Source organism: Crocodylus porosus, unplaced genomic scaffold, assembly GCF_001723895.1.
Source record: "Crocodylus porosus isolate Cpor-Errol unplaced genomic scaffold, CroPor_comp1, whole genome shotgun sequence".
NCBI classification, from domain to species: Eukaryota; Metazoa; Chordata; order Crocodylia; family Crocodylidae; genus Crocodylus; species Crocodylus porosus.
Window position 1 is genome coordinate 94,496,798 of NW_017728918.1, and position 13,235 is coordinate 94,510,032.

The 13,235-nt window shown below is 48.8% G+C and overlaps 1 protein-coding gene across 1 annotated transcript in view; it reads right to left on the reverse strand.

The window, feature by feature from the left end:
* The window catches only part of ROS1 (ROS proto-oncogene 1, receptor tyrosine kinase), a 120,069-nt gene that overhangs the window by 46,972 nt on the left and 59,862 nt on the right, over positions 1-13,235 (reverse strand). The window contains exons 30-31 of the mRNA XM_019538192.1: positions 976-1,208; positions 674-850 (exon numbers count right to left, since the gene is read on the reverse strand). Coding sequence (XP_019393737.1) covers positions 674-850; positions 976-1,208 — 410 coding nt within the window. The remainder of the gene's footprint in view (positions 1-673; positions 851-975; positions 1,209-13,235) is intronic.

Here is a 13,235-nt window from a genome sequence, read left to right on the forward strand (position 1 = left end):
GCCTCATTTGGGTCTGGCAGGTGTGCAGCAGGTCACAGCCAAGCAGCAGCCCCCACTGCCAGACCCCTGCAGTGGGTAGAGGGTGCAGGGAACTCTCAGGGATGCTTCAGCAGTCCAGCTGGCACAAGGGGTAGTGTCCCCAGGTACCAACTGGCTGGGCCCCAGAAGCTCCTGAGGGTGAGCAGCCCTGAGCTACTTGCCAGGGCAGCATTTTGTACTGATGGGGCCAAGACAGGGCAGCTTCTTACACTGCTGGGGACAGCACAGGTGCTGGCCCTAGTCTCTAGCTCCCCCTGGCCATGGATCCAGGAGGAGCCAGGCAGGGTTATTTTGCCCCAAGTGGCACAATTTGCCCCACACCAAAGTGCATGTCTGGGTACGTGCACTGAGGCAAAATGCCGTGCCTCAATTTTGCACCACTTCTATTTGAGCTGCTGCAAGTGCACGTGCCTGCATATGTGGATACGCCCCTAGAAACTACATGCTGACAGGATAGCTCTCCCTTGCAATGGCCACCATTGCTTTTACCTTGCCCCTTTTTAGAGGGTTAGAAGACGCAATGACATATTCTCCAAATTAATTAATGAGCATCCTTGACTTCCCCATTCTGAGCATCCCTAAGGAGTTGAACAGATTCTACTTTTCACCTTAAAAGAAAAATGAAAGTTTTTACCTTCTGCAATTCAAACCAAAATCTGGTTGTGTTAACATGTAAAGGAAGTGTCCATTCTAGCTGTACACTGGTGTTTCTGGCAATAATATTGACTGGTACAGGTGGAGTCTCAAAAGTTGTTGCAAATATAGGGACACTTTCAGAAAACCAGTTCTTCTCCGGATGAAAAGCAAGAACCTAACAAGAGAAAAAGCTAGAACATAGAATTTACTTTATAAAACAATGACTTAGTAACTTGCTGCTGAAAATGTATAAGGATATTTTCAGGCTTAACCCATATTAAAAGTCACTTCCAACTATACCTTGATCTTGTACTTTGTTCCACTTTGGAGATTGTTAATAGACCAGGCAAGCTTCCCATTTGGAAATTCACTTTTTTTCAAAGGAGTTGCAGGAATAGCAGGCAAGAAATTGATAATGATTTGATAGCGAATTGATTCTCTAGGTCCATTTGGTTGTGAGGGCTCACTCCAAGATATATTGATAGTGTTGTCACACAGAACTAGCACCTCAATTAGGCCAACTGCCTCTGGTACTGAAACAAAGGAAAATAAAAACAAACCTTGTAGAGCTGGGTTTTTGTTTGTTATCAATATGCTTGACAAATTATTTATTTTCAGTGGTTACCGTCTACCCTCAAAACTATACACTCAAAATTCACATTCTTGCATAATCGAACAGTATGCTGCTTTAAAAACATTTTGAGGTACTATTTTAGATACATAATATTTTCCAATTTAGATATTTTAGACTTAGAAAGTATGTTTAGGTACTATTCTACTATCTCCTTGGCTCTCCCACCATTCCAGAAAGCAAAATTATATAACTTGTTTTTTGTTACCCTAGCCATAAAACTCATGCTTTCTGCTAGACACCTAGGTTAGGGATGGAAGTTACACATAAACCAGTATAAGTGACTGGAAACTAGTTCAGATCTGTAACACAACAGAAGTTCAGTGCACATAAACCACTTTCAAAATGGCCAAAACCAGTTTAAGATGAGCCTGGATGGATGTAGTATCAGACTTAACTGATTTAGGCTAAATCAGTTTATTGAACTTCTGTCCCAGGTCCCCTCCAGATTCAAGTTAATTCACAGTCCCTCAGCATCCCAGGATATTTTGCACCTTCCTCACAAACCCTCCCCCCTCACAGGGTGGGTGAGCTAGTCTTGGCCCAAGATGTCTGCTCCAGCAAAGCAGGGTGGCATGCTCTAGCACCCGCTGGCTTCTGGCCTGCATCACTGCAGGCATGTGGTTACATATCCAGAATCAAAATGAATGCCTGTTCATTTACTTATCAATTCCATCTATGCAGCTTAGGCTGACCTGCAAAGACTGAATCTATTCAGTTGTGGGATTTTTTTGACTGTCTGTACTTAGCCCAAGTCAGCAACTCAAATGTATACCATGTTTAGAGCTTAGCAATGCATGTACGAAATAAGAAATGCATCATATTTCAACCAAAAATTATGTATAGTGGTAGTTAGCAATATCTAAAGACGGAAAGATGAAACTTGGCTTCATTTGTAGATCATCTTAAAATACAAGGAAAGTTTCAAGAAAAAAACTGTACAGTAGTTTTAATGCTATAAATTGGGCAGTTGCACATGCATAGTCTGATGTTGATTTAATTTTGTTTTGCTTGATTTTTAGAGCTGGAGTTTCTTAACTGGTTACTTTGAAGTACCTCAGAAAAAGGATTACAATATCTTCTAGGATATTTATGTTTAAGTTCCATATGAAAAAAAGTCAGTTTCTGCAGGTCAAGTACATAGAACTCAATTTATAATTCAATGAGATTTGTAAACGTCATAGGTGCACTACACTGATACTTTATATAATGAACACCATTATTTTCTTGACTTTCTTAGTCAACTGACTCAGGCAGAAGTTTATAAAAGAAAAACAAAATATTAATATATATGTCACAGAAGCAGTATGACATATTCTTTTTGTATGACATACTCTTTCCCCCAGCGGGGGAACATAGGGGACGGGACTGCCAGCGGGCACTTCCGGGAAGACCTGTTGGGGCAGCCATGGGAAATTCAAACTGCAGCCTTTAAAAGCCACGGTTTGACATAGCCTCCTGGCACTCAGGAGCCAGCAGCAGGGAGGAGAAGAGGGAACGGGGCACACGTGCATCCCCCCACACACGTGTGCCCCTTACCTGACCCGAGGCAGAGGCAGATGTGGACACAGCAGTGCAGCCAGCAGCAGAGGCAGCAACAGCTGATCCCCCAAAGGTAAGTGGGGCAGAGGGAGATGGCACAGCTGAGCCAGATCTGGAGGGGAAGCCCCCTGGATCCCTTTTAGTTGAGCTGGTAGGAAGCCACACTCCTGAGCTGCACCACACAAACAGGGGGAGGGCTAGGGGGGACTGTCCCCGCTGGCCAGGGAGCACCCCTGGGGCTAACACTCAGGGCACAGGCACTGGAGGCACCAGATCCCCCCACCTGGGGAATGCAGGGGGCAGGACTGCCAGCAGGCATTTCCAGGAAGACAGGAGGCCTGATTGGCTGTTGGGGCAGCCATAGGAAATTCAAAAAACAGCCTTTAAAAGCCACAGTTTGGCATAGCCCCTGGCACTCAGGAGCCAGGAGCAGGGAGGAGAGGAGGGAATTGGGCACACATGCATCTCCACACACACGTGCCCCCTTACCTGACCCAAGGCAGAGGCAGAAGCGTGATGAGGAAAAGTACTGGGGCAAGCAAAAATAAAGTTCAGCCATAATAAGGAGCATAAGTAAAGACCAAAAAACAAAGAGACCTTGAGATAAACTTACTGGGAGACAGCTGGAGAAAACGGAGAAAACACGTTTAGTTTAGTAAGACTCCAGGGTGATTTATTGTCAGACTGCCAAGAATGTATTCAGGAGGAGGCTCCTGTGTCTTTTTCTCACAAGTATATAACAGAGTCTGTACCCTGCAACTGCAGAGAATTATCTGCCCTTGCTTCTTCTCCCATGACCATGTAAAATAAAGTGCTCTGTTAGCCAAGCGGTGATCCTGTTTCCACATCATCTTGGGGGCTCAGTCCGGGACGTGCCCTCACACAGACCGCCCTGGGTAGGACCCTCATCTCAGCTCTTCGACTCCATCACTCTGAGAAGGCTCTCCTTGACCCAGTCCTTCAGCTTCGACACTCCGGACCCTGATCTGTCATCTGCCTGCTTGGCTCTGAAGGAAAAGTCCCTGGCCAGGGTGAGTACCTGTCTGTTTCGGTGTCTGTAAGTCCTAGGCGTGACAATGGGTAGCGGGACCTCTAAGGTTCCGCAGTGGGATCCTGCCCAGTTCATGCATTTAAAATATGTGCCCCAGTCAACTCAATACTTAGCAAAATGGAATCAGTATAACAATGATGACCCTAAGTTACACTGGACCTTAGATGGGCCTTGGGATCATGAAATTCTCAAACACCTCTGGGGAAATTTGGAAAGCAAGTACCCCGTTCAAATGGAAGCCTGGTACCTATGGGAAGACGAGTACCAAAAGCGCTCCCTTATGGCTTCTTTCAAGGATAATGAGGAAAAATTTAAGAAACAGATTGATCATCTTCAGACTCCCCGATCGAATTCACTCTTCGGAATCGCCACAATGCTAGCATCGACACAGTCACAAAGGGAGCCACTGTAAAAAAGATTACTACTCGCCAGGGCGGAAACCTTGCTGCGGCACAGTATCCTCTCTGAGAGTACCCTGTGCCAGGGAGGTGGCACTCCGTGGTAGTCCACGTCCCCTTCTCACCCTCAGAAATCATCTCTTGGTCAACTACTTTCCCTAAGCTCCGTGAAGACCCTACCAGGTTTCCTCAAAAGCTTAAAACCCTTTTTGAGATCTATAAGCCAACTTACAGTGACGTTCTCTTCAGTGGTCTTCTCTCTGGAGACCAAAGGGATACCCTCCTCAAAGAGGCCCATTGGCCTGCTCAGGGTCCCGCCAATGCCGGTCTGCGAGACGTCTATAAATAGATCCTAGACGCTGTCCCTAAGGTTTCACCACAAAAGACAGACTGGTCTAAAATTTCTGTGTGTAAACAGAAGCTAGAAGAACACCCTGCCGATTACAATTCTCGCCTGATCCAAGCCTTTTAGGCACATTCCAGTAATGAAGACCCAGAAGCTAATATCACTACCGTGATCATCCAGACCTTTGTTTTAGGGTTGTTACCAAAGATTTCTGAGTCCCTGCAGACAGCTGGAATTGGATGGGGAGCTAAACCCATCACCGAAATTCTGGCTGCTGCTACTCATTTCTATACTAAAGGTCAGCAGCAAAAATCAAAGGCTCAGGAAAAACTGCTGGCTCTGCAAATCAGAGACCTTCAAGGTGACACTGGACCATGGCACTCCACCGGACTGTTTTGCTCAACCCAACCACCCAGTCCCTTTGACATTCCTAATGATGTCTGTCGCTACTGCAAACAGAAAGGCCACTGGAAGAATGAGTGCCCAAATAGACCCCAGGGGCCCCCGCTCTCAGCTAGTGCCCCTCCGTTTCAGCCAGGCGCCCACTGCGCTCCACAACTTGGACCAGCTCCTCTCCAGTCCTTTGAAGGTGAAAATCAGTATTAGGACAGCTGAGAAAACCCAGAGACTCTAGCCCCTTTGCTTTCTACCTTTTCTGATGCTATAATACCTGTTACTGTGGGAAAACAGACTGTTCCCTTTCTTGTTGATACCAGTGCTTCTTTGTCTATGCTTAGCTCTGATTTTGTTTCTAAGGTTCCCATTTCTGATAAAGTAATCACCGCTGTAGGTATTGGGGATCAACCTATTGACCACCCTGCGACACAGCCGCTCTTGTTTACCTTAGGTCCCCTTACTGAGCAACATGCCTTTTTGTTAAGTCCTTGTGCTTCTGTAAATCTGCTGGGGCGAGACCTCCTTCGCAAGTTATGGGCAACTGTTCGTTGTTCTCCGGATGGGGTTTTCCTCTCGTTACCCCAGCCCCAGATTCCTTGATGATGACACTAATGGAACAGGAACCCGAGCCCAATTCTTCATCGTTGCAACAGAAACTATTGGCTCACCTTCCTGAGTCCTTTTGGTCCCACTCCACAACCGATGTGGGGCTTCTTAAGAGTGCCATCCCAGTTTCTATCAAGGTTAAACCAGGAGTGTCTCCCCTATCGGCCCCACAATACCCGCTGTCAGCTGCTGCCTCTTGAGGCATTGCACCTGTCATACAAGCACTCCTAGAGCAAGGAGTTCTTGTACCTACTCGCTCCAGTTGTAATACCCCCGATCCTGCTGGTCCGCAAACCAAGGAAATTCACCCCTGAAGGATTGCCAGTTTATCGGTTTGTTCAAGATTTGCATGTTATTAACAGTTCTGTGGTTCCCTTGACAGCTGTGGTGCCCAATCCTGCCACTGTTCTTTCCCAGATACCTGCTTCTGCCTCTTGTTTTTCTGTAGTGGATCTCTGTAATGCCTTTTTTTCTATACCAATTCACTCTGATTCTCAGTATCTTTTTGCTTTTACTCATCAGCAGCAGTATACCTTCACCCATCTGCCTCAAGGTTTCCGTGACTCACTCACCATATACAGCCAACTTCTCAAGTCTGACCTTGATACAGTCCAGCTGCCTCATGATTCTGTGCTTGTTCAGTATGTAGATGATTTGCTCCTCTGCTCTGACACCCTCCCTCACTGCCAAGCTGATTCTGTTGCCCTTTTAGAACAACTTGCAGCGTGGGGCCACAAAGCTTCTCGCTCTAAGCTCCAGTTCTGTCGGGCTTCTGTTACCTACCTGGGCTATACTATTTCTCACGGTACCCATCACTTGTCTCCTCATCACCTTTCTGCTATCCTTTCTCTGCCTCGCCCTCAGACTAAATGCCAGCTCCGTGGTTTCCTAGGTGCTGCGAACTACTGCTGACAGTGGATTCCCAATTACTCTGGACTTTCCAAACCTCTTACCCTTGTCACCCATGACTCTTCCCCTGACTCACTACCCTGGGATGAAAGCCTTCTGCCAGCTCAAGCAAGCCCTTTCCTCTTCTCCCGCTCTTGGTTTGCCTGACTATTCTAAGTCATTTACTCTTTTCTGTCATGAACACCAAGGCCCTACTTCTGGTGTCTTAACCCAGCTTTTTGGGCCTTCCCTGCACCATCCCATTGCTTATTATAGTGTCTCCCTCGACCCAGTTGCTCCTGGGTTTCCCCCTTGCCTCCGCGCTGTTGCTGCTGCTGCCCTGCTGCTTTCTAAAACTGATAATCTTGTTCTTGGGCACCCCCTTACTGTTGCTGTCCCTCACACTGTCCTCGCCTTTCTTCAATGCAGACTCAGCACCTGTCCCCCGGCCGCTTAACCCATTACGAGGTGGTCCTCCTGGTGGCAGACCATGTGACCCTTGTTCACTGTGACCCCCTCAATCCTGCCTCTCTTTTACTCTCACCCTCCAATGGTCAACCCCATGACTGTACCCAGCTTGTGGATTTTGTTTCTCTTCTCCATCCTGACCTTTCTGATACCCCTCTGACTAACCCTGACCTCATTCTTTACGTTGATGGCTCCTGTTTTCGAGATAGTCATGGTGTTCTCCGAGCTGGTTATGCTGTCTGTTCTGACCACTCTGTCATTGAATCTTTCGGGCAGATCTAGAAGCAGCAAGGTTTCCTTACATCTGCTGGAACTCCCATTTCTCACCATCACCTTATTACCGCTCTCCTGGATGCTATTCTTCTTCCCTCCACCCTTGCTGTCCTATGGTGCAAAGCGCACACTGTTGCTAATGATCCTGTGTCTCTGGGAAATGACAGGGTGGATGCTGTGGCCAAGACCGCCTCCCTGTCAGAATTCTCAGCTCCGGTCCTTCAGGCCACTCTCTACCTCTCTTCCCCTGTCTCCCCTGACCTCCCCTCCCTCCAGGATGTCGTCCCAGATGCTGAAAAGGATGCTGAAAAGGACACCTGGATTTCTGCAGGCTGCTCCCTCCACTCTGATTCCTTGTGGTGACACCCGTCTGGTCGCCTTGTAGCCCCCCGGGCACTGTTGTCCCTCTTAGCCCAAATGGCCCACGCAGTGGCCCACTCGGCCAAAGGGGGGATGATGGCCAAGGTAGACCGTCATTGGTATGCCCCAGGTTTTTCTGCTGTGGCAGCACATTTTTGTCACCAGTGCCCGCAGTGTCAACGATACAACCGTGGCCAACCACCCCGCCAGCCACACACATTCCACAGACCTTTAGGGCACTGTCGCTTCTCCCACCTCCAGATGGACTTTATTGAACTGCCCAGGTCAGGACCCTGGAAATACGTGCTGGCCACTGCCTGCCTTTTCATTGGCTGGCCTGAGGCATACCCTTGCCAATGAGCTGATGCTCTCAATGTGGCCAAGAGACTTCTTTTTGACCCGGTGCCCCACTTCGGTCTACCCCTCTCCCTGGACTCAGACTGAGGCCCTCATTTCATTGGCCAGGTAGTCCAACATGTTTGCAAGGCCCTTTCCATTCTATTCCAACTCCACACCCCAAATCATCCTCAGAGTGGAGGTAAAGTGGAACGGAAAAACTTTGATATTAAGCTTCGCCTGGCAAAGACTTGTGAACATACTGGTCTAAAGTGGCCAGAATCCCTTCCCTTGGTTCTTTTCCAAATCCAAAATTCGGTTCAGAGATCCTCGAGTCTGACCCCTTTTGAGATTGTTATGGGTCGACCCATGAGGGGACTCGCCGCACCTCCACCCCAACACCTGACTCATCTCCATGATTCCCTATTAACCTACTGCCAAGGGCTCACCAAGGCCCTCAAGGTTATCTCCTTGTAGGTTAAAGCCACAGCAGAGCATCAGTCTCTAGGTGGTAACTCGGTTGTCAGTCTGATCCAACTGGCAGATTGGATCTTGATTAAGGTCCACCAGAGGAAGGACTGCCTGCAGCCTCGGTAGAAGGGGCCTTTCCAGGTCCTGCTAACTACCCCAACTGCCGTAAAGGTTGCCGAGGTTTCTGCTTGGATCCATACCTCCCACTGCAAAAAGGTATCTGCCCCAACGGGGTGGAAGGTTTCTCTCACCGGCGATCCCTCCTTGAAGATCCAGAGGGTTCCTGTGAGTGAAGATTAGACGACAAAGTCTCGAAAATAGCCTACCTGGCTAGCCAAGCTTCATCTGAAGCTATGAACTTTAGTTCTGTGTACTAATATTCTTTAGTAATATTAGTGTGAATAGCACTAACCCGTAGGAAAATTGTGTAGATTTAGAAACTCCCCAAGGAGTGACGCTGTTTTGTATTCTTATGATCAGTCTTTTGTTATTAGTAGTGTGCTGGAGGCCGAAGTTTTAGCTGAAGAAAGTTCCTCAGAGTTCCAGGAGATAACTGCGTTGGGATAGCACTCAGGCAGGCCGTAAGATGTCCCTTCTTTTGCTTTACCTCTTGCCAGGGGTTCCAGTTGGGGCAAGGGAAGAGAACAGTGTTGTATTCCTAGGACAGAGCATTGCTCATGCAGGAAACCTTACAAATTGCTGGGTATACATACATGGGCCCACGCACCCAACCAAGGGAATCCCAATGCTTGGGGTGCTGATCCCCCTTGAGGAACTGACTCCAATACCAGCTTTGTCAGGTTTTCCCCCCCATCTAGCAGAAACCAACTGTCAATATCTATGTGGTGGAAACCAGCTCGAGACAGCTGGAAATTGTCCTCAGGGCTGGAAGCAGCCCTCTGTTATAAGTTTAATAGGACAGGAAGAACGGGGGAGGCTGGCTACTTTGTAAAGCATTACCCCAGATGCAAGGTGACCTTCACCTGGCCACGGACTGAGAAAAGGGGAAAAGTGTCAGGAGAGATTCAGACCCATTTTTGCGACGGGGCGCCCATAGCCATCTTTACACCTTCAAATGGGGGAACTACAGTGTGATGTCTAGTTTAATGCTCAATGGCTTTGATTTTTATGTGGTGTCCTTTCCTACACCCTACAGGTCAATCAAAAATGTCGGGAGGGAAACACACCCTGTAGGGATCTTAGTACTGCAGCAGCTCCTGGTTTGTACTGGCTGTGTGGGGATGACACCCATAAGACTATACCATGGAATTGAGTTGGCACCTGTACCTTGGGCAGAGTCATCCCGACGTTTGACTTGCACCCTAGCCTCTCTTGGCATGAAGTGTCCAACTTTCCGCCTGGCTTGCCCAGCCATCGGCGTGCAGTTGAGAACCCGCTGGTTCTCTGACACAGGGTTTCACCAATTTACCAGGGCATTCCTCCCATGGCTAGGTGTAGCTGAATTAGAAAAGGCCATTATAAATATTTCAGAAGTCATGGAGAACTTTATCAATGCTAGTGCCCATGCTTTGGGAGCTCTCAATGATAGGATTACCCAGGTGGGGCAAGTAGCTGTTGAAGATCGTATGGCCCTGGACTGTCTCCTAGTCGCCCAAGGAGGGGTATATGCAGTTGTGAACCGCACATGCTGCACTTGGATAGATCAGCACCAATGAGTGCAGGGGGATCTCTGCACCATAAGAAAGCAGTTGCAAGTGATTCATGCTGTTTCCAAAGAGAAATCCTTTGATTGGTGGGGTTGGCTGCCAAATATAGGGGGATTGGTTAAATCCCTATTGAAGTGGTGCATTATAAGTGTATTATGCTTTTTTGCTCTTTTTATTACTTTCCAAATAATTTTGTGCTGTTCACGCCTTTGCTTAGCAAAAACTGTCCAGAGTGTTTCTAGGTTGTCTGCAACTGAGTTACAGATGATGGTGCTCAGAGAAGTGGCCTGCGAGTGTAAGCGTCAAGAAGATGTCAAAGGTCTTATGAATATAGAGATGTAAACACAAGCGCTTACAAGGGAGGGAAGGATGAGGAAAAGTTAAGCCATAATAAGGAGCATAATAAGTAAAGCCCAAAAAACAAAGAGACCTTGAGATAAACTTATCAGGAGACAGCTGGAGAAAACGGAGAAAATAGGTTTAGTCTAGTAAGACTCCAGGGTGATTTGTCATCAGACTGCCAAGAGTGTATTCAGGGGGAGGCTCCTGTGTGTCTTTTTCTCACAAGTATATAACAGAGTCTGTATCCTGCAGCTGCAGAGAATTAGCCGCCCTTGCTTCTTCTCCCATGGCCATGTAAAATAAAGCGCTCTGTTAGCCAAGCAGTGACCCTATCATGATTTCCACATCAGGCAGACGCAGCAGTGGAGCCCACAGCAAGGGCAGCGACAGCAGGTGGGCGAGCAGGAAGGTCCAGGAGGGAGACTCCAGCTAGGGTAGGGTGAAGGGACCACACAAAAATATAAATAGATAGCAATTTATAACATGGTGATGACATGGAGTGCTACTAGGTCCCCTGCCTGGGGGGTGCAGCCTACCCAAGGTTTGTCTGAGGCCTTTACCCAGACAGAGCCCATGGGGGAGCTGGTGTCCCCCTGCCCCCTGGCCTGTGGAGGATGCAAGGAATGGGGGCACCCACACCTGTCCTGCAGGTGCCCATCTTAGGGCCCTGGAGGTGCAGGTGAGGGAGCTCCAGGAGGAGGCTAGTAGGCTGAGGGGAATCAGGGAGGCAGAGGATGAAATTGATGGGTATTTTCTCTCCCTGCAGGGCCTTGTATCCAAGGAAGCAGCACCCCAGGAGGTGCCCTCCACTGCAGAGTGGCAGATGGTCCCCTCCAGAACCAGGGCTGCTCACAGCAGAGCAGTACCAGTTCCTCCAGTCCAGCTGGAGAACAGGTACGAGGCCCTGGTAACACTGCAGGAGAAGGAAGGAGAGGAGGAAACCTCCAGAGAGGAGGCAACTCCACCCTCTCCACACTGAACAGGTTGAAGGAGCTAAGCAGACCCAGAGGAGGAAATGTTGAGTGATTGTCATAGGCGACTCCATCCTGAGAGGTACAGAGGGTTCCATGTCGCCAGGACCCTTCGATACGTGAGGTCTACTGCGTGCCCAGAGCAGAGATTCAGGATGTGACAGGGATGATCCAGGCCATTATCCAGCCCACCGATTACTACCCCATGGTCCTAATCCATGTGGGCACTAATGATGCGGTCAGAAGCCCTGATCACCTGATGATCCTACCACACTCTGGGGGGCATGCTGAAGGAGATAGAGGCACAAGTGGTATTCTCTTCTGTCCTACCAGTGAGTGGACGTGGAAGATGACACAAGACCTGCATCAGAGAGGTCAACTTGCGGCTTCAAGAATGGTGTCTCAAGGTGGGCTTCGGCTTCCTAGACAATGGACCCACACATCAGGACAAGAGACATGCTCAGGTGGGATGGGCCTCACCTTTCCCTCAAAGGTAAGCATGTGTTCTCTTTAGGTTGGCTGATCTCCTCTGGTAGGCTTTAAACTAGGCTCATCGGGGGAAGGGGAAGACGAGGGCAGAATAAGCATTGGACCACTAAACCAAGTGTCACCCACAAGAACAGCCCAGCCTAGATGGATGATGAGCAGAACAAATACCTAGGTAAGCAATAGGGGCCCAGGTAGTACTGAGATTAGGGGGGCAGTGCATGCATTTTCAGGAGGCCTCAAATGCCTCAACACTAATGCTCATAGGATGGGGAACAAGCAGGAGGAACTTACCCTCCTACTAGGTAACACCAACCAAACATAGTGGGGCTCACCAAAACATGGTGGGACCCAACGCATGACTGGGCAGTGAATATCAAGGGCAATAGGCTGTACAGGAGGGATAGGAGAGGGAGGAAAATTGGGGGTGTGAGGCTCTATGTCAAAGAGAAATACATATTCTCAACGAGTAGCACTGGGTCAGAGAAGGGGCACACTGAAGTGCTCTGGGTTAGAATACAAGGAAGTAGAGGGGAAAGGGACTTAATGAAGGGGGTCTACTACAGACCACCCAACCAAGGGGAAGAGCTAGACCGGGAATTCTTAAGTCAGCTCACGGAGGCAGTTAGGTCAAAGGATGTGGTCATCATGGGTCACCTGAACTTTCCAGACATCTGCTGGAAAAGCAGTCAGCCAGGTCTGACCACTCACGTAGGTTTCTAGCTGAGAGACAGGACCTCCATCTAACCCAGGAGGTGCACAGCCCCACCAGGGGAGACGTCTTGTTGGATCTGGTCCTGGCCATGGGCACACAACCTGGTGAGGGGTCTGCGGGTACTCGACCACCTGGGCGACAGTGATCATCGCCTGCTGGAATTCACCATCCAGCACAAGGTGGCAATGGCCTGCAGCAAGACAACAGCCCTGGACTTCAGGAGGATGGATTTCAATGAGGTAAGGAGAATAGTTGGCGAAGCACTGAGGTCCCGGAGGGGAGGGGAGTTGGGTGTCCAAGAAGAGTGGTCATTCCTTAAGAAGACAATCCTCCAAGCTCAAAGGGTGGTAATCCGAACATGGATCAAAGGAGACAAGAGGGCGCAAAAGCCCCCATGACTCACCAAAAGCATATGGGAACGTCTCCTAGCTAACAAGGAGGCATATACCCAATAGAAGGGAGGGGCCATCACCAGGGAGGACTATACCTCTGTTGCTCGGGGCTGTAGGGGGGCAGTCAGAAAGGCCAAGGTGGAGATGGAACTGGGACTAACTACCCAGATCAAGGACAACAAGAAGTCCTTTTTTAAATACATAGCGGGTAAAAAGAAGGT